The sequence below is a fragment of the Triturus cristatus genome, chromosome 1_1 (genome assembly GCF_964204655.1).
Source record: "Triturus cristatus chromosome 1_1, aTriCri1.1, whole genome shotgun sequence".
In the NCBI taxonomy this organism is placed as follows: Eukaryota; Metazoa; Chordata; class Amphibia; order Caudata; family Salamandridae; genus Triturus; species Triturus cristatus.
Window position 1 is genome coordinate 765,086,801 of NC_140579.1, and position 26,488 is coordinate 765,113,288.

Consider the following 26,488-nt stretch of genomic DNA (forward strand, 5'->3'; position numbering starts at 1 on the left):
GGTTGGAAACCTAGCCACCATATGACACCGCAGCGAGAGAGGGGCAAAGAGGACCATGTCTTGTTTGAGGGCCACGAAGAACCATGACCAGAGGCTCCATTAAGAAGAAGTGCTCAGCTAGGCCTCACTGACCACAGGCGGAACTATGATGACGCTTGAGCATCTCAACAGTGTTTGCGGCAACTGTTAAAAATTAATGAAAAAGGAATAATACCCCTTTCCAGTTCTCCCTCTCACAGTTTAATAACGGATGCGGTGGTTCAGCAAGGACCTTCATCTTCTTATTCAGGAAAAGCAAGATGGTGCCAAAGGCTGTGGTGATCTGAGCCTTTAGTTTCGAAAAGTTACACAGTGGTACAAGCTCTCAAGGGGGGGCTCTTATGAGGTGGAATATCCTTGTAGCGGATTGGGCTCTAACTGGAAGGAGGATATTTTAGCAATCTTGGATCCTGAGAGAATGTTTTTGAAGTCGTGGTCTGGCTTATGAAAGGTGGGAACATCCTGGGGGTATCATGGGATTTCAGGGTCTCCTATGAGTGGCCATCACTCCTGCCCTCAGTAGTAAGAGTGATGGACACCTCAGAGGTCTACTGTGTAGGATCTTCAGGGCCAATCAGCCTCAGTTGGCTTCTAACCAGGTTCCTCTGTGGACTCCAGTGCGGGCTCCTCATAGGACAGATAGGTCATGGCATGACTTGGATCGCTGCTTGAAAAACTTGCTGTTCTTAGCCACCAAGTTCTGCAGGAAACGCTTGGCCTTCTTCGTCAAGCTCTCGTGCCGTCCTTCTTGAAGGGCTGGAGGTAGCGGGCAGGGGCCCCGGCTTCCGCCTTCCTCACGTGTCTCACACCAGCGCAGTCGGATCTGGCGTACTACACCCTCAAACAGCTCACGTGTGTTGTGGTCCAGCGCTGCAGAGGTCTCTACATACTTGCAGTTCAGCATCACAGCCACGCTTCGCACCTCTGAGGATACAAAGAAAAGTGAGGTGCACGTGAGACAGGGGAAGATACAAGAGACATACATTAAAGACAGAGGTAAGCAGGCAAGAGGGTATCTTCGAAAAAGGGGAGCACAATGGAGGAAAGCTTGTGCAACAGAAGTATACAAGAGGCACATGGGTGAATAAAACACAAAAGACGTGTAGTGGTGAAGGAAAAGTGCTAGAAGGCAGCTTTGAAAGGTGAATGCGACAGAGAGTGAAAAGTCTGTGCAAGAACGGCGAGTATAACAGTTGGTAGTGAGCAAAAGAGGGAAGTGTGCACGAGAACTGAGAGCAGGCATTTGTATTTTACACTTCAGCTGAGATAATGGAAACACACCTCAGATTACAACTTAATGTGAATTAAACGTTTTGGTTTATTTTTGCTCCTAGGTCCATGGATGATAAAACCATGGTATGATCTGTTGGTCCACGATAGTTGAAGAGTACCTCTCAGCGGTGAAGGTTGAAGGTCAACACAACTTTAGCACAACAGGTTAAGAGTGCGGTGGAAAACATCTTTTCCATCTTCTCCCAACTTGAAAGATCATCCTCACAATCCCAGCCTGCACATATGGGATAGGTTTACAGAACCAATGGAGCCCATAGGCTGCTTCAAGGTGTGCCATATCGACCCACCTAGGAATATCCGGACTCATTCAACATTTGGCCTCATTATCATCACAATCTAATAACCATACACGGAGATTTATGGTAATGGGTTGAGATTAGAAAGGCACAATCCTAAAATGTAGGACACAAGATTACAGAATTATGAGTTTTTGGCACGGGTATAAGGATAAAAGGCAGGGGTTCTTAACCTAGGATCTGCAGGCACATATTCAAGAGATCACAACTGATTATTAAACTAATACTTCATATAGAGGATACATACACAAAAAAAAAAAAAAATTGAAAATGTTAAACCATTCTTTAAACGTGAATGAAGTTGAAATCGGGGGCTAAAAATGAAGTTGGTAGTCTGAGCTTGACTTGTGGGAAGCAGTATGGATGATTGGTGGCCTCCACTGAAGCACTACTATGAGCCGAATAAGCAAAAGTACGCATTATTATTAATAAAGAAAATGATATTCTAGATTCTAGCATACAGTTTTGTCTTCGAAATATAAACCTTATTTTGAAATGATCCAATCTTTCAATAAAAACTTTGATTTTCAGGGGGCGCTGAGAGCCCAAAGCAAGATGGTCACACTTTAGTGCTGCTCTGAAGGTCAAGGTACTCGTCCGGCAAATATCCTCCATAATCACCGCCATCCAGCAGTAAAACGATTATATATTAACTTCTCTGCATGAGAGGAACGTATTGCTGGGTGATACATCGATATTCGAGAGTTCTGTGAGCTGTTCTTGGCAGAAACAAGTAATGCGCAACATGGCGGCTCCCGCAAGTTCTTTTCTCCCCAGCCATTTTACGGAGCTGTACGCGCTGCAGAGGATTTGGTTGTGGCTGTGACTGGCGCTCGGACAGCGGAAAGCGGTTAAGGACCTGAACCCCCCTCCACCCAAAGAGATGCGGTAAGGTGTTGCCGCTAGGCTACGCGCACGCCAACACACGGCCTGCCAGCGGGGGGAAGATATGTGATACGCAGCCGCCTGCATCCTAAACGGACGAGAGGTGTAGCATAGAGCGCTAAACTTAACTGGACTGTCCTGCAGCCTCAACGATAACTGTGCGGGCCTGGTGGGAGCAGCGAAGCGAAACAGCTGTGACATCAAGGCCATTGGCGGTTCGGCATCGGCCCGGAGTTGCCTGGAACGAAGCAGCCAACTGCAGCCCAGCCAGTAGGGGACTATAGCGAAGCCGCTAACACTTATGCACTGTGCGGTCGTGCCGCATCATTCTTGTCAAACCTGACGGGGGTGAAGGGGAGAGTGAATTGCTGCTGCTGTGGGCGCCAAAACAACGCGTTGCGGTCTTGAGGTTCCCGGTTCTGGCCTAGTGCAGTATGTGATGGAGGGACAGCATGGTGCCGCACAGAGCGGCCGATGTGAGACTCAGCGACTACACTGATTCAGGTGACCTGCATGGACCCTGTGATCTGCAGGCCTGTTTGCTGGATTTTTATACTGTTGGGCCCGATTAGCATGGACATTGTCCACTGGCCGTGACTGAGGTTGGGGATGCCAAACAGCAGTTGTTGTGATGCCGCCCGCTTGTCTGGACAAATGTGCATGAATAACAAACTCCGAAACGATGTTGTGTGATGACTCAGGTTTGTACTGGCTGGGAGCGTTGATGTGATACCTACAGTACTGTTCCTTAATTTTGCCTGGCTGCAGTGCATAATGAGTACTCACATTGTGGATTGTTGTACTCCGCATTGCCCGTACATTCACCTGAATGTGAAATGGTGATATAGAAGATGGGAGCACAAGCTATGAACTGACAGGGGCCACCTGTAGCTTTCAACTGTCACTCCGCCATGGATGAGACGCTAGTTACCGTTATTTTTCAGCTGTGTGGGGCGCCCTGCCATACCTCGGATGCAGTGATTGCTCTCACACAGTAGCTCGGACACCAATTAGCTGTGGGCTATAATGTGTGGCCCTGGTGAAAGACACCTACACAGTGGATTGTACTGTCTACAAGGCTGCAACGCATGCTTATGCAGCAGCGTACATCTTTTGTCAAAGTTCCTGACTGTGCATTATGCTAACAGGTGGGTTCTGCGACCCAGACGACGATAATCTGGCAGACACACACGCCGATCAGTCCACCAATCAACCCAGGAGCCATGGGCAAAACATATAAACAGGCTAAGCTTACCTTTGAATCCCGGCGGCTCACAAAATCCCACACATCAGCTGCCTCAGATACTGAAGTGGACCTGGAGGCAGGCACCAGTAGCAAACTAGAACGTATGATGCTCACTATGCAACCCTGCTTGCAAACAATCGATAGCAAGATAGATGCCCTTAATCTGCGGATGGACAACATGGCGGTGAAGCTTGACAAACATGGCTCGCGGTTATTTGAGGCGGAACAACGCATCTCTACTCCTGAAGACTAGATGGAGGCTCTCAGTGCATCGTGCTCTAGTATGGAAAAACTCTTGGCTATGATACAGGCTAAGAATAAAGATGTTGAAGCCAGATCACGTCATAACAATTTGCGAATTACGGGAGTACCTGAGTTCACTAACACAGGTGCAATGGAGCTGTACGTTGAGAACATGCTAAAAGACATGCTTGGGCAGGACATTTTTCAGCCATGTTGGTTGTGGAGTGCGCACACAGATACCTGGTGCCCAAACCTGTACCTGGTGCTCCACCACGCCCCATTATTGCCAGGCTACTCAATTATCATGACATTGATACAGCGCTTCGTGTGGCCAGGGAAAAAGGCGTTACTACTTATCAAGGCATACAAGCTGCGCTGTTCCCAGATTTCACGGTGGCTGTACAACAAGCATGACGAGAATTTCGTGCAGTGAAGAAGAAATTGCAAGCTTTAAAGATTCAATATGCAATGCTGTATCCAGCACGGCTGCGAATACAACATAAGAGCACGGCCAGGATTTTCACAACGCCGAAAGAAGCCATGCAGTATGTGCGTCAGATAGAGCAGCAAGAGTCGTCCAGAGCAGCTGGCGAGAATGCAGACACGAGGACTGAGAACGTGAGCTACATAGTGATAAGAGATTGATGGCAATAACCAGAACATTAACTGCTACACACGTGAGACTGACTGACTGACTAGCATTGCTGTGTCTTTTTTGTGTGTGGACAATGCTTAATGTACTGCTAAAAATGCGCTCATATGTTTTATACTATGTGCATCACAAATGTGGTAATAAGAGTTATGCTGATGGTGCACTCATGTTGTTCTCTTGATGTATTAAAAATTGCAGAGTTCTCATGTTGAGCTCTACGCTGATGCACAGTATTAGCTGATTGGAGGTGGTTTCTATACCTGCCTTGACCCCCCCTTGTTAATTCACGGGGATTAGTGGCTTCTGGTGACCTCCCACAAGAGTATACCCCAAATCTGTTTGAGGTTAATTCTGGGCACCATTTGAGGTGTTATTCTTAGATGAGAGACATGCTGTTCCATGAACGTGATTTCGTTGTTAAAAAGGGGATCCTTAGCATAATTGAGATGCTGAAGTGGGTGGGAGGGGCAGTTGGGGAACTATATACATATGAAACTGACTTGCGCACAACACAATGGTTGCTAATGGCACGTGCAGGATTGGACAATACAACGCGACACTCTTGCGCATTAGACAGTGAACATAAAAGCAGATGTTACGAATAATATAATATCAAGGTTAACATGGAATGCTAGAGGCCTCAATAATCCGAAAAAAACACGGCAAGTATTAGCATATTTAGACCACCATAATATCCAAGTGGCACTGCTGCAAGAAACTCATCTCACTAAGCATGCGACAGCTCTGGCCACTAGATGGGCAGGGGTACGATTGGCCTTATCTTACTCCTCCTATGCGAGGGGGGTAATTATATTCATTGAGAAAGGCAACGCCTTTGAAGCGATGTAAGTGGAAGATGATGAATTAGGTCGATATATACTGGTACAGGGTATATTGTGTGGTACACGGGTGACAATTGTATACATCTATGGGCCTAACACAGATGACCCTGTTTTTTATGAGACACTATGGGGCAAAATACACACGACTCAGTCAGCAATTATATGTGGGGGGATTTTAATGTTGTATTGGTGCCTGAAGAAGATCACTCGACCTCGGCAGATGTCACGCTTAAAAAAGTGGCGCTCTCTGTAACTAGTGGTATGAGGGACTTGGGACTACTAGACATTTGGAGATGGCAACACCCTGGCTTGAGAGAGGGTACATGTCATTCTTATGTGCATCAGTCGTGGTCACCCCTCGATTTTTGGCTGGCTACAAGTAATGTGAATGCCTGGACCAATACTGTCCAGCACTTACCAAAACATTGTCGGATCATTCCCCAGTTTTGCTCAGCATGTCCATACCCACACACGCACCCACGTAGTTTCAATGGCGTCTACAGTCTTCCTCCCTACTAGATCAAGTCTTCCGTGAAGGGGTGAGAGAAGCTACCACAGACTATTTTATACACAATATAGGGTCAGTGCAGAGTATGAGGACGATCTAGGAAGCTGTTAGACCTGGCCCCTTGGCGTGAGTCTCCCTTCCTCTTTTTGTCGCTGTGCCTCATGTGTTTTTATGGTGTTGGCCGCTCAGCGCGCTGTGCCGCTGCCAACCAGTGTCGCGGTGCGAGTGCTCCCTATGTAAATTGTATATGTTGGTTGGATTCCATGATTGGATTGTTTGATTTACTGTCAGACCCCAGTAAAATGCGCCGGGGGCGCCAGGGCATGTAAATGCGAACAACGCTGGTGGGCTTGCAGCACTGGTTGTGCCACCCACAGAAGCGGCCGGTAAAATATGTCTGAGGTCTGCCATCGCAGAACCTGCGTGCAGTCTGGTACTGACATGCTGACCGGCAAGTGCCCACACTTGCCAGTCCCTAAAACCTTCCCTTAGCTGCATGTTAGTCACCCCTCTGGTAGGCCCACGGGCAGGGTGCGTTGTAAGCCTAAGGTAGGACAAGCCCGGATGCGTGGCATGTCCTAGTAGTGAATTACCGCCATCTTGTTGTTCACTACTGCAAGGCTACCCTGTTCTCATAGGCCAGTATGGGCAGCCTGGATTATTACACCCTATGATCCTAACCGACCCAGGGAACATGGTAGAAGATCGAGTTTAGTATGCCTGAACTCGGAATAATAAGGTACATCTTTTCGCAAGGTTTATTTTAATATTCCGGGTTTGCAAATGCCGCTTTTAGAAAGTTGGCCTTTGCTTGCCTAAACCTTTCAGCCGCCTCTGCGTGATGTGTATCTGATGTCTGGCTGGTATGAGTGACAGGGCTGGGGGAACCCAGATGGGCAGGGCTAGGTAGCCTGGTAATGAATAGGACGATCGACAGGTAGATGGGTGGGAGGAGTGCTCCTAGGCTCTGAATAGGACAGTGCTCTGCTACCTCAATGCCGGCTCTGCCCCCTGTGGAGCGTCTGATGACTCTGCCCTGCACTCTGAAAGAAGAAGCCTGCATCGCGTAAACAAAGTGCTCAGAAACCGGACTGAACTAGGCAAGGGCCCCCCTGGCCTGGGAGAACAAAAGATTTGCTGTATAAATGGAGGAGCCCTGCTCCTGAGAAACTAGATCCGCTTTTGACCAAGAAGAATCTCTGCCTGAGGAGGAGGCACCGGGAAAGCTGTAGGAGGAAGACTGTCCCTATCCTGGGGGATTGGCCTGCAGTGGTGACCTTGCTGCCAAAGGAGAGAAGAGGAACTGTTGCTGAAGACTTTCACTTTACTTTTACTTTCAAGACTTGTGCTTTTCCAAAACGATCTCCAAGGGCTTGGAACTGAGCTTGCCCCCTGAACTGAGCCCCAGGACCATTGGGCTCTACCTGATCTTCACTCGCCTGCTGCTGGACTGTGGTGTCCTTTCCCTCGCCGGAGCTGTGACCCTCGTGCCCCAGTCCCTCCTTGAGCCGTGACCAGGACTGCTTAGCCGCCCCCGCCTTGGGAAGAGCCTCGCTTGATCGGAGCCGCTCCCCCTACGCTGTGCTGGGCTGCCCCGTCACCTCGCTCGTTGGAGGCTCGCTGTGCACCTTCACCCTCCCACCGGAATCGGCGTTTGTGAGCATCTCCAAGCCTCGGACGGCCCGGACGTATCTGCGTGCCCGGCTGCCCCGCTTTGTTCACCCGCCACCTGCAACACCCCGCTCTTGTCGTGAGCCTGAAGATCAGACCCCCATCGTGAAGTGTGGGAGCCTCGGACGCCGCCTCGCCCTTCTGTCGAAGGGCCGCTGAAATCCCGCACCCGCCTTTGCGTCAAGAAACAAGGTACTGTACTCACGAACTCGACCGCGAGCTCGCATCGGATCCAGGGTCCGCAACGTTCTTATTTCCCTGTCATCTGCTGTGTGCTTCCTGGGCGCTGCCTCAGCCCAAAGTGCGCTGAGGCCTACAGTTACCTTGTGCCCGCCTAAAGAACTTTCCGTAAAACAAAGAGAACTTTACCGTATTTCCAAGAATTGTGGCCCCATCAGTTCAACGTTACTGGGCCTTGTATTTGAATCTGCTGAATCTACATAAAAGCTTATTTTTATATACTTCCTGATTGGTGTCCGTTTGTGGTGCATGCAAGGGGTTTACTGTATGTGTAATTGCATTTGCTTAACCGTGTACGCCTGAGACTTAGCCTAGACTGCTCGCGCCACGCACCTAGAGGGTGAGCAGGGGTTATTCTGGGGAGTCATCCTTCGCCCTGACAAGACGTAAAGGGTCCCTGCTTGTTGTGGGTTCACACCTGCGTCAACCGGAGCCCCCTCATTTCTAACATTGGTGGCAGCGGTGAGGATTTACGGATTTGCATTTGCGGTTTGCGTATAGTGAACCACTGATCACCACGTAGTGAGAGCAGACCAGTAACACAGCCACAAGACTAGAATTTGTTTTTGTTTTGCCAAGAATCTCCGTTGTTAGAACCATGCCTGGTTCACTTCCCGCCGGAAGGGCAGCTTCTATAATCTCTGGATTTGAGGACATAGATTGGGAAGAAAGCGCACTTCGGAATTATAGCAATGAAGAATTGAAAGGTTTTTGCTCCAAGTTCAGAATTGCCCAAACTGGATTGAAAAACAAGACCCAATTCGTGAAGGCGCTGAGGGCCTGGTATGAGTCAAAGGCACCAGAGAATCAGGTGGAAGTGGTTCCACCAGAAAGTGTCCATGAGTTTGGCCGAGGCCTGTCGCCAGAAGAGTTGGCAGACAGGGCAGCAACCCGGGCACACGAGGTGGAGATGGCAAAACTTCATGGGCAGATGGATATGGAAAAACAAAGACTAGCCATGGAAGAAAAGAAACTACAATTAGAGCATGACATGAAGCTGAGGGAGCTGGAGCTGAAAGCAAAAAGTTTGGAGCTTAATCCCTCTGGTGGCAGCACACCGCCAGTACCGGCGGAACCAAGAGTTTATATTCCCAAGGATGTAGTGAAGGAGTTCTTCAAGAATGACGACATCGGGCAGTGGTTCAGAGCCTACGAGGTAGCCATGTCTTCCCACCGGGTCCCTGAGAAAGATTGGGGAGCGGGGTTGTGGGGACGGTTCCTGAGTGAAGGGCGGGACACACTGTTAGATTTACCTGCTGATGTTCATAATTCTTATGCCCATATGAAGGAAGCATTGATGGCTAGGTATGGGTTGACCCCTGAGTTATATAGACAGAGGTTTAGGGGTTGCACTAAGATTCCCAATAGTACGTATGTGGAGTATGTGACTTTCTTTTGCAGAGCGCTGGATGGTTGGGTAAAGGGTAGTAAGGTAAATAATTATCAAGGGCTTCTTGATTTAGTGGCATGGGAGCACTTGTCCAGTAATTGTTTTCCTGAGCTACGCCAGCACCTGATCGATAGTAGGCTGACTAACCCTAGGAAGCTTGCTGAGGAGGCGGACCGCTGGGTCAGTACCAGGGTCCACAAGGGTACCGTGGGGGATTCCGCCAAAGGTGGGCAGGGTCCCCAGCAGAAGAGTGGGGGGGACAGGGGTAAACAGAAGCAGTTCCAAAAAGGGCCCCAACATAGTCCCCAAGGGAACCAAGGGAAGGGTTCTCAGCCTCCCCCACCCCAGAAACCGACCGGGGCCCCGACAGGTCCTCCTGTTCAAAAGGGGCCCGTAAAATGTTACAGGTGTAACAATTTGGGGCATTTTGCCTCTGATGTAAAGTGTCCATTGTTTGGTAAACCAGCGCCCACTGGTGGTCCACCCCGGCAGGTGACTAGTGTAGCCTTGGGGGAGGAGAGGGATGTCCAAGGTGGGTGGGGTCCCGCAGAGATGTCCCTGGTCTCGCTAGGAGACCGTGAAGTGGTCCCTCCAACCCAGCTGCCTGAGAACACTAAGAAGTACAGGCAGTGGGTGACCATAAATGGCCATAGAGTGGAAGCTCTTAGGGATACAGGAGCCAGTGTGACAGCTGTCAGGTGTCACCTGGTGTCTCAGGAGCAGGTGGTCCCCAACGCATTCTATCCCGTTGTTGCCGCTGACAACACAGAGAGACACTGCAAGGTGGCTCAGGTTCCCTTTGAGTGGGGGGGGGTCTCTGGTACTCTTCAGGTAGCTGTGAGGCCCGCCATGCCTGTAGACTGTTTGTTAGGGAACGATTTGGAGAGCTCACCTTGGGCTAAGGTGGAGCGGAGTGCTCACCTGGAGATGTTGGGTATGCCGGATTGGGCGTGTGTCACCACACGGTCCATGGCAGCCAGTAGAGGTACTCAAGAGGTCCTGGAGCCTGAGAGGGAGGCCCAGGAACCGGCCTCAGAGAGAAGGAGCAAGGGGCGCGGGAAGCCAGCCCCTGAAGTTCCCACGGTCCAGGTGGAAGCAGACCTTGAGGGGGATGCCCTGGGGCCTACAGGGGAGCAGATAGCTGAACTGGGAGACCTGCCGGAGCTGACCCATTGGCAGCAGGAAGGGGGTCCCACCAGGGAGGACTTTTGCAAGGCACAGAAGGAGTGCCCTTCTCTCGTGGGTATGCGGCAGCAGGCTGCAGACCAGGCCGCAGGTGATCAGTCAGGATCACATTTCGTTTACTGGGAGAACGACCTCCTATATACAGAGCCTAAGGTTGCTGAGCCTGGGTCAGCCCGTGCGCTGGTGGTACCCCAGGACTTCAGAGCCTTCCTACTGGGGCTGGCTCACGATGTGCCATTGGCAGGGCATTTGGGGCAGGACAAGACCTTTGAAAGGCTTGTCACCCACCTTTATTGGCCTCAAATGCGCAGGAGTTCAGATACTCACTGCAGGACATGCCAGACTTGCCAGGCAAGTGGAAAGAGTGGAAGGAAGCAGAAGGCTCCACTCCAGCCATTCCCTGTGGTCGGTACCCCATTCCAGCGAGTGGGGATTGACATTGTAGGGCCACTGGACCCCAGGACAGCGATGGGCAATAGGTTCATCCTGGTCCTGGTGGACCATGCCACCCGGTACCCGGAAGCCATTCCTCTAAGGACAGTGACGGCCCCCGTGGTGGGACGGGCACTGATGGGAATTTTCTCCCGAGTGGGATTCCCTCTAGAAGTGGTGTCTGACCGAGGTACCAATTTCATGTCCAAGTACATGAAATCTCTTTGGCAAGAGTGTGGTGTAACCTACAAGTTCACCACCCCTTACCACCCCCAAGGAAACGGGTTGGTTGAGAGATTCAACCGAACCCTCAAAGGCATGATAATGGGCCTGGAAGGAGCCATGAGGCGTAAGTGGGACGTCCTCTTACCATGCCTTCTCTTCGCTTACCGTGAGGTGCCACAGAAGTCTCTGGGGTTCAGTCCCTTTGAGCTTCTGTATGGTCACCCAGTCAGAGGACCTCTAAGTCTGGTCAAAGAAGGCTGGGAGCAATCTCCCAGGAAACCTCCCCAGAATGTATATAGTTACATGCTGGCCTTCAGGAATCAGACTAGGCGATTCAGGCAACTTGCTGAGGCAAATCTGGAAACCAGCCAGGAGGAGATGAAGCGGTGGTACGACCAGAACGCCACTCTGGTAGAGATTCAGCCTGGGCAGAAAGTATGGGTCTTGGCCCCCGTGGAGCCGTGTGCGCTCCAGGATAAGTGGACCGGTCCCTTTGAGGTGGTGGAGCGCAAGAGTCCTGTTACCTACGTGGTGGACCTAAAGTCTCCTAGGAACCCCTTAAGGGTCCTACACGTCAACCGCCTCAAGCCCCACTTGGAGAGGTCCCAAGTGGGCATGCTCTTGGCAACAGATGCTGGAATGGAAGAGGAGACAGAACCTCTTCCTGACCTCCTGTCAGCCAAGGAGCAAGATGGGTCAGTGGATGGTGTCATCCTCTCTTCCACCCTGACCCCTGAGCAACAGAATGATTGTCGCCAGTTGCTGGGACAATTTTCTGACCTGTTTTCCCTGGTCCCTGGTGTCACTGATTGGTGCGTCCATGATGTGGACACTGGGGATAGTCCACCTGTGCGGCACAAGGCCTACAGGGTGACTGACAGGGTGAGGACATGCATCAAGGAGGAGGTCTCCAAGATGTTTGCACTCGGGGTAATTGAGTCTTCTAGCAGTCCTTGGGCCAGCCCCGTGGTCTTGGTCCCAAAAGCTGCAGCGCCGGGAGCCACACCCGAACTCTGGTTCTGTGTGGACTACAGAGGACTCAATTCGGTCACTAGGACCGACGCACACCCCATTCCCAGAGCTGATGAGCTCATCGATCGGCTAGGGGCTGCCAACTACCTCAGCACGTTTGATTTAACGTCTGGGTATTGGCAGATCGCCTTGACCGAGGGGGCCAAAGAGAGGTCAGCATTTTCCACCCCAGATGGGCACTACCAGTTCCGGGTTATGCCATTTGGGATGAAGAATGCCCCTGCCACCTTCCAGAGATTGGTCAACCAGGTGTTGGCTGGGCTGGATTCGTTCAGTGCAGCCTACCTGGATGACATCGCAGTGTTCAGCTCCACTTGGGAGGAACACTTGCGTCACCTCTGGGAAGTGTTGATGGCGCTGCGCAAGGCAGGCCTCACGATCAAGGCGAGTAAGTGCCAGATCGGGCAGGGTTCCGTGGTGTACTTGGGACACCAAGTTGGGAGTGGCCAGGTGGCACCCCTTCAGCCCAAGATAGAAACCATCCTGAATTGGGAGGCGCCCAAAACCCAGACAGAGGTGAGAGCCTTCCTAGGTCTCACCGGGTACTACAGGAGGTTTGTCAAGGGGTATGGCAACATGGTTGCCCCCTTGACAGCGCTGACTTCGAAGAAGCAGCCCAGGAAAGTGATCTGGACTGACACCTGTCAGAAAGCTTTTGAGGCCTTGAAAACTGCTATGTGCACGGCGCCCGTGCTCTTGGCTCCCAACTTCTCCAAAGAGTTTATCGTTCAGACAGACGCTTCAGAGCATGGTGTGGGGGCTGTTCTTTCACAGATTAATGAGGAGGGCCTAGATCAACCCGTAGCCTTTCTTAGCAGGAGGTTACTTCCACGGGAACAAAGGTGGAGTGCTATTGAGCGTGAGGCATTTGCTGTGGTCTGGGCGCTGAAGAAGCTAAGACCCTACTTGTTTGGGTCTCACTTCCGGGTTCAGACGGACCACAGGCCCCTCAGATGGTTGATGCATATGAGGGGTGAGAATCCAAAGCTGTTGAGGTGGTCCATTTCCCTACAGGGTATGGATTTCACGGTGGAACATCGCCCTGGTACAGATCACGCCAATGCTGACGGTCTGTCCAGATTTTTCCGCCTTAGTGATGAGGAACTCCCTGGGGTAGGGTAGTTCTCCCCACTTTTCAGCTGGAGGGGACACGTGTTAGACCTGGCCCCTTGGCGTGAGTCTCCCTTCCTCTTTTTGTCGCTGTGCCTCATGTGTTTTTATGGTGTTGGCCGCTCAGCGCGCTGTGCCGCTGCCAACCAGTGTCGCGGTGCGAGTGCTCCCTATGTAAATTGTATATGTTGGTTGGATTCCATGATTGGATTGTTTGATTTACTGTCAGACCCCAGTAAAATGCGCCGGGGGCGCCAGGGCATGTAAATGCGAACAACGCTGGTGGGCTTGCAGCACTGGTTGTGCCACCCACAGAAGCGGCCGGTAAAATATGTCTGAGGTCTGCCATCGCAGAACCTGCGTGCAGTCTGGTACTGACATGCTGACCGGCAAGTGCCCACACTTGCCAGTCCCTAAAACCTTCCCTTAGCTGCATGTTAGTCACCCCTCTGGTAGGCCCACGGGCAGGGTGCGTTGTAAGCCTAAGGTAGGACAAGCCCGGATGCGTGGCATGTCCTAGTAGTGAATTACCGCCATCTTGTTGTTCACTACTGCAAGGCTACCCTGTTCTCATAGGCCAGTATGGGCGGCCTGGAGTATTACACCCTATGATCCTTTACCGACCCAGGGAACATGGTAGAAGATCGAGTTTAGTATGCCTGAACTCGGAATAATAAGGTACATCTTTTCGCAAGGTTTATTTTAATATTCCGGGTTTGCAAATGCCGCTTTTAGAAAGTTGGCCTTTGCTTGCCTAAACCTTTCAGCCGCCTCTGCGTGATGTGTATCTGATGTCTGGCTGGTATGAGTGACAGGGCTGGGGGAACCCAGATGGGCAGGGCTAGGTAGCCTGGTAATGAATAGGACGATCGACAGGTAGATGGGTGGGAGGAGTGCTCCTAGGCTCTGAATAGGACAGTGCTCTGCTACCTCAATGCCGGCTCCGCCCCCTGTGGAGCGTCTGATGACTCTGCCCTGCACTCTGAAAGAAGAAGCCTGCATCGCGTAAACAAAGTGCTCAGAAACCGGACTGAACTAGGCAAGGGCCCCCCTGGCCTGGGAGAACAAAAGATTTGCTGTATAAATGGAGGAGCCCTGCTCCTGAGAAACTAGATCCGCTTTTGACCAAGAAGAATCTCTGCCTGAGGAGGAGGCACCGGGAAAGCTGTAGGAGGAAGACTGTCCCTATCCTGGGGGATTGGCCTGCAGTGGTGACCTTGCTGCCAAAGGAGAGAAGAGAAACTGTTGCTGAAGACTTTCACTTTACTTTTACTTTCAAGACTTGTGCTTTTCCAAAACGATCTCCAAGGGCTTGGAACTGAGCTTGCCCCCTGAACTGAGCCCCAGGACCATTGGGCTCTACCTGATCTTCACTCGCCTGCTGCTGGACTGTGGTGTCCTTTCCCTCGCCGGAGCTGTGACCCTCGTGCCCCAGTCCCTCCTTGAGCCGTGACCAGGACTGCTTAGCCGCCCCCGCCTTGGGAAGAGCCTCGCTTGATCGGAGCCGCTCCCCCTACGCTGTGCTGGGCTGCCCCGTCACCTCGCTCGTTGGAGGCTCGCTGTGCACCTTCACCCTCCCGCCGGAATCGGTGTTTGTGAGCATCTCCAAGCCTCGGACGGCCCGGACGTATCTGCGTGCCCGGCTGCCCCGCTTTGTTCACCCGCCACCTGCAACACCCCGCTCTTGTCGTGAGCCTGAAGATCAGACCCCCATCGTGAAGTGTGGGAGCCTCGGACGCCGCCTCGCCCTTCTGTCGAAGGGCCGCTGAAATCCCGCACCCGCCTTTGCGTCAAGAAACAAGGTACTGTACTCACGAACTCGACCGCGAGCTCGCATCGGATCCAGGGTCCGCAACGTTCTTATTTCCCTGTCATCTGCTGTGTGCTTCCTGGGCGCTGCCTCAGCCCAAAGTGCGCTGAGGCCTACAGTTACCTTGTGCCCGCCTAAAGAACTTTCCGTAAAACAAAGAGAACTTTACCGTATTTCCAAGAATTGTGGCCCCATCAGTTCAACGTTACTGGGCCTTGTATTTGAATCTGCTGAATCTACATAAAAGCTTATTTTTATATACTTCCTGATTGGTGTCCGTTTGTGGTGCATGCAAGGGGTTTACTGTATGTGTAATTGCATTTGCTTAACCGTGTACGCCTGAGACTTAGCCTAGACTGCTCGCGCCACGCACCTAGAGGGTGAGCAGGGGTTATTCTGGGGAGTCATCCTTCGCCCTGACAAGAAGTAAAGGGTCCCTGCTTGTTGTGGGTTCACACCTGCGTCAACCGGAGCCCCCTCATTTCTAACAGAAGCATTCAAAGTGACCATACGGGGTGCATGCACATGGCTACAAGCAGGGGTTCTCAAGTCACTGCGTGGTACTATGAGAAAGCTGGAGCAAGAATTAGGGCATCTGGAGCGTGTGTATGAAAGAACAGCAGACGCCGCTATACTAGCAAATATTAGAATTAAGGTCACAGAGTATAATGAAATGGCGGATCAGGAAGTGCGTCACATTTTGCGCAGAGGGAAAGCCAGATACTATGGGGAAGGGGGTAGACTTGGGAAGGCATTAGCCAACAGAATTGCAGAGCCATGGGGCAAAAATCATGTAGTTAAGACCATTTCAGAGGATGACAATGTACACGGACAGCAGGAATCCTCAACACGTTCGTGCAGTATTACAAGACAATGTATACAAGTAGAATGTCCACAGAGGAGGAAGAAATAGCACAATACCTGGATGATATAGTGCTTGTATGGCTCTCGCAAGGGCAACAAGATTTTCTAATGCATCGAATAATGATAGATGAAATTCGGGATGCCATCCCTGCACTGCCTAATGGGAAGGCCACAGGCACAGATGGCCTACCAGCAGAGTTTTATAAGGAGTACATAGACTTATTGGCCCCCTGTCTTCATGAGATGTATATGGAGGCGTACGAGGAGTAACGTCTTCCGACCACCCAACAAGAAGCTTTAATAATAACGCTGCTAAAGCCTGGAAAGGCACCAGACAGTTGTGAAACGTATAGGCCCCTATCATTGATTAGTACAGATGTTAACATTTTGGCAAAAGTACTAGCTACTCGACTGCATTTGCTTCTCCCTGTAATGGTTCGCCCTGATCAATCAGGGTTTGTGCCTACCCGATCTATGGCACATAACTTATGTATGTTACCTAAGTGGCGGTCCTACTAGACGCCGCTAAGGCTTTCGACTCTAATTCTTGGGCATATATGTTTACAGTCTTACATCGCATGGGAGTGCCCTTTATTTATACAAACTAGATTAATTATTAATACAGCTCGGATGAGGGTCAACGGACAAACAGATGCATTTAAGATACAACCTGGTACACGACAAGGGTGCCCGTTGTCGCCCCTATTATTTGCAGTGGTGTTAGAACCATTAGCATGTATCTTAAGGCAGCGGTAGGCACAGGCAGCGCTGCACTTTTACCAAAGAACTCTAGCAGTATCCATGTATGCAGATGACATGGTGCTCTACGTTTGTGACCCCGAAGCGTATTTAGAACAACTTATCAGAGAATATATACGGTTTGAATGGTATTCCAGGCTAGGAATAAACTGGGCCAAATCCATTGTCCTACCCCTGACCAATAATACGCATCAGATAGAGCTTGGTTATCCGCTGGAATGGAGCACAGACCCGGTGAAGCACCTGGGAATATGGATTCACAGGTGGTTGTCCAAACTAATTATGGGAGAGTCGCGCGACTTGAAGAGCAAGTGGCTAAATGGATAAGTCTACCACTATCACTTGCTGACAGGAGAGCATTGATAAAAATGATTGTACTCCCAAAGTTTTATATTGATTTATGAATATCGCCGTTTGTCTAACGCAACTTTTTTTGCTACACTTCGTTCATTACTGATCACACTTGCATGGGGAGGGAAAAAACCGAGAGTGAAGTGGGAAGTGTTAACGCTCCCATATGACATGGGTGGATTCACTGCTCCGGATTTACAGCTGTACTATTTATGCGCGCAGGTGCATTGTGCCTACTACTGGCAGCAAGCTCCGGCTTACATTCCACATGTTGCGGTAGAGGCGGGTGCCGTAAATGCTATATCGCCATATTTGAGACAGGGGGAGATAGATACGGTGCAATGCACAGTCAGCGCATGGCAAGAGCTTGGGAGTAGAGCGCAGAAATTACCACTATACGCACCAGATATGCCACTCTTGCACCATACTGCAATCTCATTGTCCGGGGAAACTGGTGCTCTTCAAGTCCTCAATGAGGTGGGAGTGCACACAATGGGAGATGTGTTTCCAGAAGGGAAATTTGTAGAAGTATCAGCATTCCTAGAGGATAGGAAAAATGTTGCGGATATTCATATACACCAGATTGCGCGTGGCTTTATGCACACTATACCCACAATTTCCTGCGGAGCCGCAGACCCTAGGGGCGTTACAGCTTATCTACACAACTCAAATGAGATTCCAGCTTATCACACGATTATATCACGCCTCACAGAAGGATGGAATAGCCACGGGGGGCGGGTCTCTGGACAAATGGAATTCAACTCTCCCTGAACCACTGTCTGAAGATAATTGGAGGGAATGTTTCAGATTGACAGGACAACTAACTGTAAATGGTAATCTTTGATTGAATTAAATATTTACATCAAGTGTATTATACACCTGCTCAACTTTATAAATATGGTCAACGAGAGTCTCCCAATTGTGTAAGATGTAGAGCACCAAGTGCAGATTTCCAGCATTTAGCGTGGTCCTGTCCGAAGGTCAGTGCATTTTGGGTGCAGGTCACACGTAGTCGGACGGTAATAGTGGGGGTACCAATAGCATGCACTCTGCAAATATGTTTGTTGGGAAATGTTGCTGATATGCAAGTTGCTAATAAGAAATTGTTGGCCATGGCGCTGCTGTTAGCTAAATGTAGAGTCTCTTTACATTGGGGCGGTAGACCTGCTCCGACACATAAGCAATGGTTGCAGGACATGGTATACTGTCGGGATCAACTCACCTGCTATGCTGAAGAATTGCCCAGTGCTTCTAGACCTCGCAAAATATGGGGCCCAGTAACTTCTTATTTGCTCACCATGAATGTTGACATATTTTTTCCTGCACTGTAATACTCTGCTAATATTTCTTCTACTGCTGTCATACTGCTGTCCGCAACTGTAACATTGTTTGTTGAAGATTGATGTAATGTCCCGATCTCGATGCTTGTGATCAATATGCCTATACAAATGCCAATATCTTTTTTGGTAGTACATGTTATGAAAATTGCATAAATAAAATTTAAAAAAATTTGAAAAACTTTGATTTTCATACTTCAATGAATTAGAATATTTAATACGTTTTTCATTTGGTTGATGTATACTTGTTTCTTTAGTTTTGTTTGAGGTTCAAAGCACAGAAATTCCTTAGGCTGAAGGGGCGGATATCCAATATTCAGGTTTTCTTTACTTGCAAGGAAACTCCTCAGACTACACAAATCTGGAATTTCCTGATTTTGTGTAACTATGCATGTGTAATTAAAACTTTCACATCCTTAGCAAAGACAACTATCAGCAGTTTATACATTAATGTAAACAAACTGACTCAAAAGGCAACTGACTTCACTCATTGGCTGTCTAATTTCACTTGGAAAACAACCCTTTCCTTGATGTCCATCCATCTTTTCTCACCTACTTAAAAATGGTAAAATCACAAATAATCCTTTGCCATACATATCGAGCATTAACCAAAGCGTGTGCAGAAAGGAATTTTGTACATAACACCCTATCAATATTGGTATTCATTTTATCTATCTTAACCTAACTCTTGCACAAGAAGAACTGAGTAAACTGAGCGATTTTTATGCTGCAATGTGCTCATCTCACACAAACATCAGCAGTAAACACTTAAGGGCCGATTAAGATGTTGGTTGGAGTTGCCTCCGACCGACACCGTTGCGGATTTGTGACCGACCGACTGATCTCCGGTCACTGGTCCTGACCGCATGATTTACGATGCGACTGCACACTGAGGTCGCATACTCCCATTTCTATATGGGAGCATGTGCTACAGCTGTACACCGGCCGTAGCACAAGCTTCCATAGAGAAATGGGAGTTTGAGTAAATTCCTGCACCCTGAGGCAGGCACCTTAAAGTGCCTGCCTCAGGGTGCAGGAATTTACAGAGTGCCTCCCAGGGACACAACCGTAGAACTCGGAGGCAAGGAGTCCCTGCTAGGGGCCCCCAAAGTCGCTTTCCAAACTACTTTCCACGTCGGAAAGGTTAGCACAGTAAGGCTGTAGGAAACCGACATCGTAATCCCTACGGCAGAAACTCCATCCTATTGGGATTACGGGCTGGTCTCCAACTGTCAGATGGGTTCCTTGAGCCTATTGGAAGCCAGCCCGAATGACCGGCTGGTTTCAATTCCGACTGCCTAGATTGTAAATTATCATAGGTAAATGTGCCCACAAGGAAATTTATTTAGAGTACTCAGTAAAACTAGTTATGTGAATAACTCTATGGTTGAGTCCCTGATTGGTGACTGACCTTTGAAAAATCAAAACAACATTCACTCATTTACATCATACTTAATAGATAATGAACAATTTTGAATACAGGTGTAGATTTATGAATTTTTTGCTTGGTGGGGGGCAGGCGACAATACAGCCAGTGGGTGGGGGGCAGGTGACAACATAGGCAGCGGGTGAGGGGCAGGCGACAACACAGGCAGCGGGTGAGGGGCAGGCGACAACACAGATATCAGGTGGGGGCAGGAAACAACAGACAGGAGGTGGGGGCAAGCATCAACACAGACAGCGGGTGGGGGGCAAGCAACAACACAGACAGCGGGTGGGGGAGCAAGCTACAACACAGACAGCGGGTGGGTGAGCAAGCTACAACACAGACAGCGGGTGGGGGAGCAAGCTACAACACAGACAGCGGGTGGGGGAGCAAGGTACAACACAGACAGCGGGTGGGGGAGCAAGGTACAACACAGACAGCAGGTGGGGGGCAGGCAACAACACAGACAGGAGGTGGGGACCAAGCAACAACACAGACAGCAGTTGGCGGGCAGGCAACACCACAGACAGGGAGTGGGGGGCAAGCGACAATAGACAGAGAGTGGGGGGGCAAGCGACAACACAGACAGCGGGTGGGGGCCAAGCGACAACAGAGACAGCGGGTGGGGGCTTCTGCCTGACTGTTTAGCTATCAGGCATTTCACATTTCCATATTTCACCAACCTGGAGCAAAAACACCAGCCTCTGCCTGTAACAACAAAAAACCTAATTGATCTGTTGAACCCTCCTACCCCCCACACACCCCTCAAAAAAACCAGCAGGCCAATTGTTTTTTTTTGCTTTGATTAAAAAAAAAAAAAAAATTCATTCTTCTGTGTTTGCACCCCATCTGGTTTACAAAAGCTGCTTGACTGATTGTAATACAGCCGGCATGTTCTTATTACAAGACTTGATGTTTTGCAATCACAGTCGCACCAACCTCACCTTTATTTATTTATTTTGTTTTTTTAATAGAGCATGGGTTGGTCGGGGATGTGGAAGGGCGGCTGGGAGGTGGAGGAGAGTTACAACAAGCATTGGCAAAGCCAACAGGTCTCACCTATGCAAGAGCTATTGGCTTTGCCAATATGTTTTAGCAATATTGTACACCAGAGAGGCATCTGTTCAGCATGGCTAAAAGTTAGTGGGGTAAAGGAGAGTGGCGTGGAGTGTCAAAGTCGAGTGTTATGGAGTGGCGTACAGTAAAGTTGAGTGTCATGTAGAGGAGTGGAGTGTCATGGAGTAGCGGACAATGTTGTGGAGGGAGCAGAGTGTCGTAGAGTGAAAGGGCATAGAGTTGAGCGGCTTAAAGTGGAGAACAGTGGCAGAGTTGAGGATCATAGAGTGGAGTGCATAGTGTGTCATGGAGTGGTGTAGTGCAGAGTGGAGTGGTGTAGAGGGTGTTGCGTAGAATGGAGTAGTGAGTTGTAGAGTTGAGTAGTGTAGAGCGGATTAGATTGTCATGGAGTGGTGCACCATAGAATAGACTGTAGTAAAGTGGCATGGAATGGCATAGAGGGAGTTGCGCTGAAAGTCGAAGAGTGGATTAGTGTCTTAGACTGGCATAGAGTGAAGTAGAGTGCTGAAAAGTGGAGTAGTATAGAGTGGAGTAGGGTTAGTGGAGCAGAGTTTAATGCAGTAGAGCATCATAGGATGGAGTATAGTAGAGTGGCCTAGAATGAAGTGGCGTAAGGTACAGTGGTGTAGAGTACATTGGCGTAGAGTGCATTAGTTTTGAGTAAAGTGGCATAGAGTGCACTGGCGTAGAGTGCAGCGATGTAGAGTAGAGTAGCAGAGTGCAGTGGTGCAGAGCAGAGTGGTGCACAGTAGATTACAGTGGCGTAGAGTGCAGTGGAATGGAGTGGAGTGGCAGAGTGAAGTGGTGTGGAGTGGAGTGTTGTAGAGTAGAAGAGCAGTGCAGCATAAAGTGCAGTGGCATAGTGCAGAGTAGAGAGGCGTAGAGTGGAGTGGCAGAGTGAAGTGGCATAGAGTGGAGTGGTGTAGAGGAGCAGTGCAGAGGCGTAGTGTAGAGTAGAGAGGCGTAAAGTGAAGTGGTATAGAATGCAGTGGTAGAGAGCAGTGGTGCAGAGTAGATTAGATTGGCGTAGAGTGCAATGGCATAGTGTGCAATAGAGTGCTGTAAAGTGGTTCACAGTAGAGTGCAGTGGTATAGAGTAAAGTGGTGCAGAGTACAGTGGCATAGACTTCAGTGACAGAATGCAGTGCTGTAGAGTAGTGTGTCAGGGTGTAGAGTGGTGTAGAGTGCAGTGGCGTAGACTGCAATGGTGCAGAGTAAAGTGACAGTGCAATGATGCAGAGTAGCATAGAGTGCAGTGGCATAAAATATAGTGACATACAGTACAGTGGTACAGAGTGGGGTGGTGCAGGGAAGAGTGCAGTGGCATAAAGGGGAGTGATGTGGTGTAGAGTGGTGCAGTGGCATACAGTGCACTAGAATGGCGTAGCGTTCAGTGGTGAATAGTGCAGTAGAGTGGCGTAGAGTAGAATGCTGTAGAACATAGTGGGAAAGTGCAGTGGTGCAAAGTAGTTGACATAGGTGCAGTGGCTTAGGGTGCACTGGGTTTGAGTAAAGTGGCGTAAAGTGTATTGGCACAGAGCGCAGTGTTTTAGAGTACAGTTGCACAGCGTAGACTGCAGGGGAGTAGAGTGGTGCAGCATAGTGGGTAGTGGTGTAGAGTGGAGGAGAGTGGCATAGAGTGCAGTGGCATAGAGTAGATTGCTTCAGAGTGGAGTGGTGCAGGGTAGAGTATAGTGGTGTAGGTTAGAGCACAGTGGCATAGAGTAGAGTGGTGGAGAGTAGAGTGGGGCAGCGTTCATTGCAGTAGAGTGGAGTAGAGTAGAGTAGATTCTTTCAGAGTAGAGTGGTGCAGAGTGGAGTGGCGTAAAGTGCAATGGCAAAACGTGCATCGTGGAGGGCTGTGGAGCGGAGTGGCCTAGGCTGGAGTGTTGTAGAGTGCACTGGTATAGACTGCAGTGGTGCATAGTAGAGTGGGGTAGAGTACACTGGCATAGAGTAGAGTGGTGCAGAATGAATAGATGTAGAATGCAGTGTTATAGAGGGCAGTGGTGCACAGTAGATTAGAGTGGCGTAGAGTGCATTGTTATAGTGTGCAGTAGAGTCGCGCATAGTAGAGTGCAGCGGCATATAGTAAAGTGACAGACTAGAGTGCCATAAAGTAGAGTGACAGAGTGCAATGCTGCAGAATAGAGTGTCAGGGTGAAGTGGGTTAGAGTAGAGTGGCATAGAGTATAATGGTGTAGAATGTAGGTGCGTAGGGGGATGCAGAGTAAAGTGACAGAGTGCAAAGGTGCCAAGTGGCGTAAAGTATAGTGGCGTACAGTGCAGTGGTGCAGAGTTTTGGTTTTGAGTAAAGTGGTGTAGAGGGCATTGGTGTAGTGTGCAGTGGTGTAGAACAAAGTGGCATAGTGCGGAGTGGCGCACAGTGGAATACAGTGGCACAGAATGCAGTTCAGAGTAGACTATTTCAGAGTAGAGTGAAGTGTCAGAGTGCAGAGTAGATTAGAGTGGCTTACAGTGGATTGGCATAAAGTACAGTGGCATTGAGTGGTGCGATTGAGAGTGGCGGAGAGAGCAGAGTTGCAGAGTTAGGTGGCATAGAGTGGAGTGGTGCAGGGTAGACTGCAGTGGCATAAGGTGGAGTGATGTAGAGTAGAGTGGTGTAGACTGCATTGCCATAGAGTGGTGCAATGGCGTGGGGTGCAGTAGAGTGACGTTGAGAGCAATAGAGTGGCATAGAGTGCAGTGATGTTGAGAGAAACAGAGTGGCGCAGAGCGCAGTCATGTAGAGGGCAGCGTCTCAGAGGGCAGCGTCTCAGAGGGCAGTAGTGCACAGTAGATTATAGTGGCGTAGAGTGCATTGGCATAGTGTGCAGTAGAGTGGCACAGAGTGGTGCATAGTACAGAGCTGTGGCATAGAGTAAAGTGGTGCGGATTAGCGTGGCATAGAGTTCAGTGACAGAGTGTAGTGCTGCAGAGTAGAATGTCAGAGTGGTGTAAAGTAGGGTGGCGCAGAATGCAGTTATGCAGAGTGCAGTGGTGTAGAGTGGTGCTGAGAGAGCCGCAACAGCGTACAGTGGTGCAGAGTAGAATAGAGTGGCGTAGAGTGCAGTGACGTAGATCGCAATGGCGTAAAGTGATGTAGCGTGCAGTGGCATAGAGTAGAATATTGTAGAGTATAGCAGCAAAAAGTGCAGTGGTGCAAAGTAGTTGGTGTAGGTACAGTGGCGTAGGGTGCACTGTTTTTGAGTAAAGTGGTGTAGAGTGAATTGGTGTAGAATGTAGTAGTTTAGAGTAGAGTGGTGTAGCGCTGAGTGGTGCAGATTGGCAAAGTGTAGAGTGGAGTGGCATGAAGTAGATTGTTTTACAGTAGAGTGAACTGGAGAAGAGTGGAGTGGTGCAGTGGCATAGAGTAGGAGCACAGAGTGGAGTAGAGTGGCGCATGGTTGAGAGCAATGGAGTAAAGTGCAGTGACAAAGTACAGTTGTGTAGAGTAGACTGTTTCAAAGTAGAGTGAAGTGGCATAGAGTGGAGTGGTACAAGGTAGAGTGGAGTTGTATTGAGTAGTGGCTTAGAGTGCAGTGTTGCAGAGTGGAGTGGCCTAGACTGGAGTGGCAAAGAGTGCAGTGGCAGAGTAGAGAGGTGTAGAGTGAAATGACATAGAGCTCAGTGTCAGACTGCAGCGGTGCACAGTAGATTAGAGTGGCGTAGAGTGGTGCAGAATAGAGTGCAGTGGCATACAGTGGCGCAGAGTGCACTGGTGTAGAGTGCTGTGTAGTACACTGATGCAGAGTAAAGTGAAAGAGTTCAATGGTGTAGAGTAGACTGCAATGGCATAGAGTGTATTTGTTTTTAGTAAAGTGGCACAGAGTACAGTGGTGTTAAGTGAACAGACTAGCGTACACTGCAATGGCTTAGAGTAGAGTGAAGTGGTGTAGAGTGTCAGATGGCAGTGGTGCAGTAGAGTGGATTAGCATAGAGTGCAGTGGTGTAGAGTTGAACAGTGAAGGTTCAGAGGCGTAGAGTGGCATAAAGTAGAGTGGCAGAGTGCTCAGTGATCAGAGTATACTGTTGCAGAGTGCAGTGGTGTATAGCAGAGTAACATGGAATAGAGTGGCGTGGAGTGCAGTGGCACAGAATAGAGTGGCATAGAGTGTGTTGGACAGAGTAGAATGACAGAGTGCAGTGACACAGTAGAATAGAGTGGCGTAAAGTGCAGTGACAGAATACAATGGCGTGGAGGGCAGTGGTGCAGAGTAGATTGGCGTACAGTGCATTGGTTTTGAGAACAGTGGTTTATAGTGCATTGGCATAGAGTGCAGTGGCATAGAGTGGTGCAGAGTGGAGTGGCACTGAGTTGAGTTGTGCAGACTGTAGTGGTGCAGAGTAGATTAGAGTGGCTTAGAAGGGACTGGCATAGAGTGCACTGGCATAGTGGTGCGTAGTAGAGTGAACTGGGGTAGAGTGCAGTGGCAGAGTACACTGTTGGAGAGCAGGGTAGCTTTGAGTTTAGTGGTGCAGAGACGAATAGAGTGCAGTAGCAGCGAGTGCAGTGGTGCATAGTAGAGTAGTGTGGGGCAGAGTGCATTGCCATAGAGCAGAGTAGAGTGGTGTAGAGTGGAAAGGCGTAGAGTGAAGAGGTGCAGTGGAATAGTGCAGTGACGCAGTGTGGCATAGGGCAAAGTGGTGAAGAGTAGAGTGCAGTGGCGTGGAGTGGTGCAGAGTAGAACGGACTGGGGGTAACAGAGTATGCATGGTATGGCAGCGTACTGCCTTTACAGACAACACATCCTCAATTGAAATGACCATTACATTTGCATTCACATACAATTTCACTGATACAACGTTTAAAGGTGCACTAACAATGTGTGGAAATATCATCTAGTGTATTGATTTGATCATCAACACAGTTCATTTATAGACATTTAAATGTTGTTGTGTGTTAGAAAGAAAACACTAACATCATACAGACTTCCTCAAGCACTTCTCCAGAGCCAGCTCGATTGCCACATAAATCCTCTCACTAAGAAGTCAGAGAAAGAAAAATAATCACAAAGATCCCTGGAAGACACAGCCTGACATTTGACCTGTCTTTGGATGCACAGCAAATGTGACAAGTTAAGAATAAGACATAAAGGTCTGTTTACAGAAAGCAAGTTTGTGGAAGAATACAGTAAACAAGGTTTGGGCAACAGGAGGGACAAACTTGAGCTGCACAACCTAAAGCAAATAAAGCCTACAAAAAGAAAGCCAGTAATTGGGAGTAAAGAAATCACAAAGCCAATGGTAAGCAATGGGCGGAGGTTAACTTTCTGAATACCCCCAAGACGTCTTTAGCAAACCAGACAGCTGCGATGTCTAGTAGATTGTGACCTAAAAATGACTGCATATGCCTGGTTGAGCTGAATATTGTTATAAATAAAAAATAAATATATTACTATACTAATAGCATCTGCTAATCTGCTAGAAGTAGTCTGAAAAATCCCATTTAAGCATTAGTTTTGCATAACGTACAACGTGGTTTATTTTGTCACGGATGCATATGTATTTATCGATCTTGTAACGGGCGTAACACAGGCCCCCTCAGCCCCCACATTGCGGGGGGCCCCCGCGC

The 26,488-nt window shown here is 49.4% G+C and overlaps 1 protein-coding gene across 1 annotated transcript in view; it reads right to left on the bottom strand.

The window, feature by feature from the left end:
- Positions 1 to 499: 499 nt before the first annotated feature.
- Positions 500 to 26,488, bottom strand: part of LOC146871052 (GTP-binding protein REM 2-like) — a 351,770-nt gene continuing 325,781 nt past the window's right edge. Inside the window, exon 4 of the mRNA XM_085649897.1 lies at positions 500 to 963. Within this exon, the coding sequence (XP_085506023.1) occupies positions 668 to 963 (296 nt within the window). The 3' untranslated portion in view covers positions 500 to 667. The remainder of the gene's footprint in view (positions 964 to 26,488) is intronic.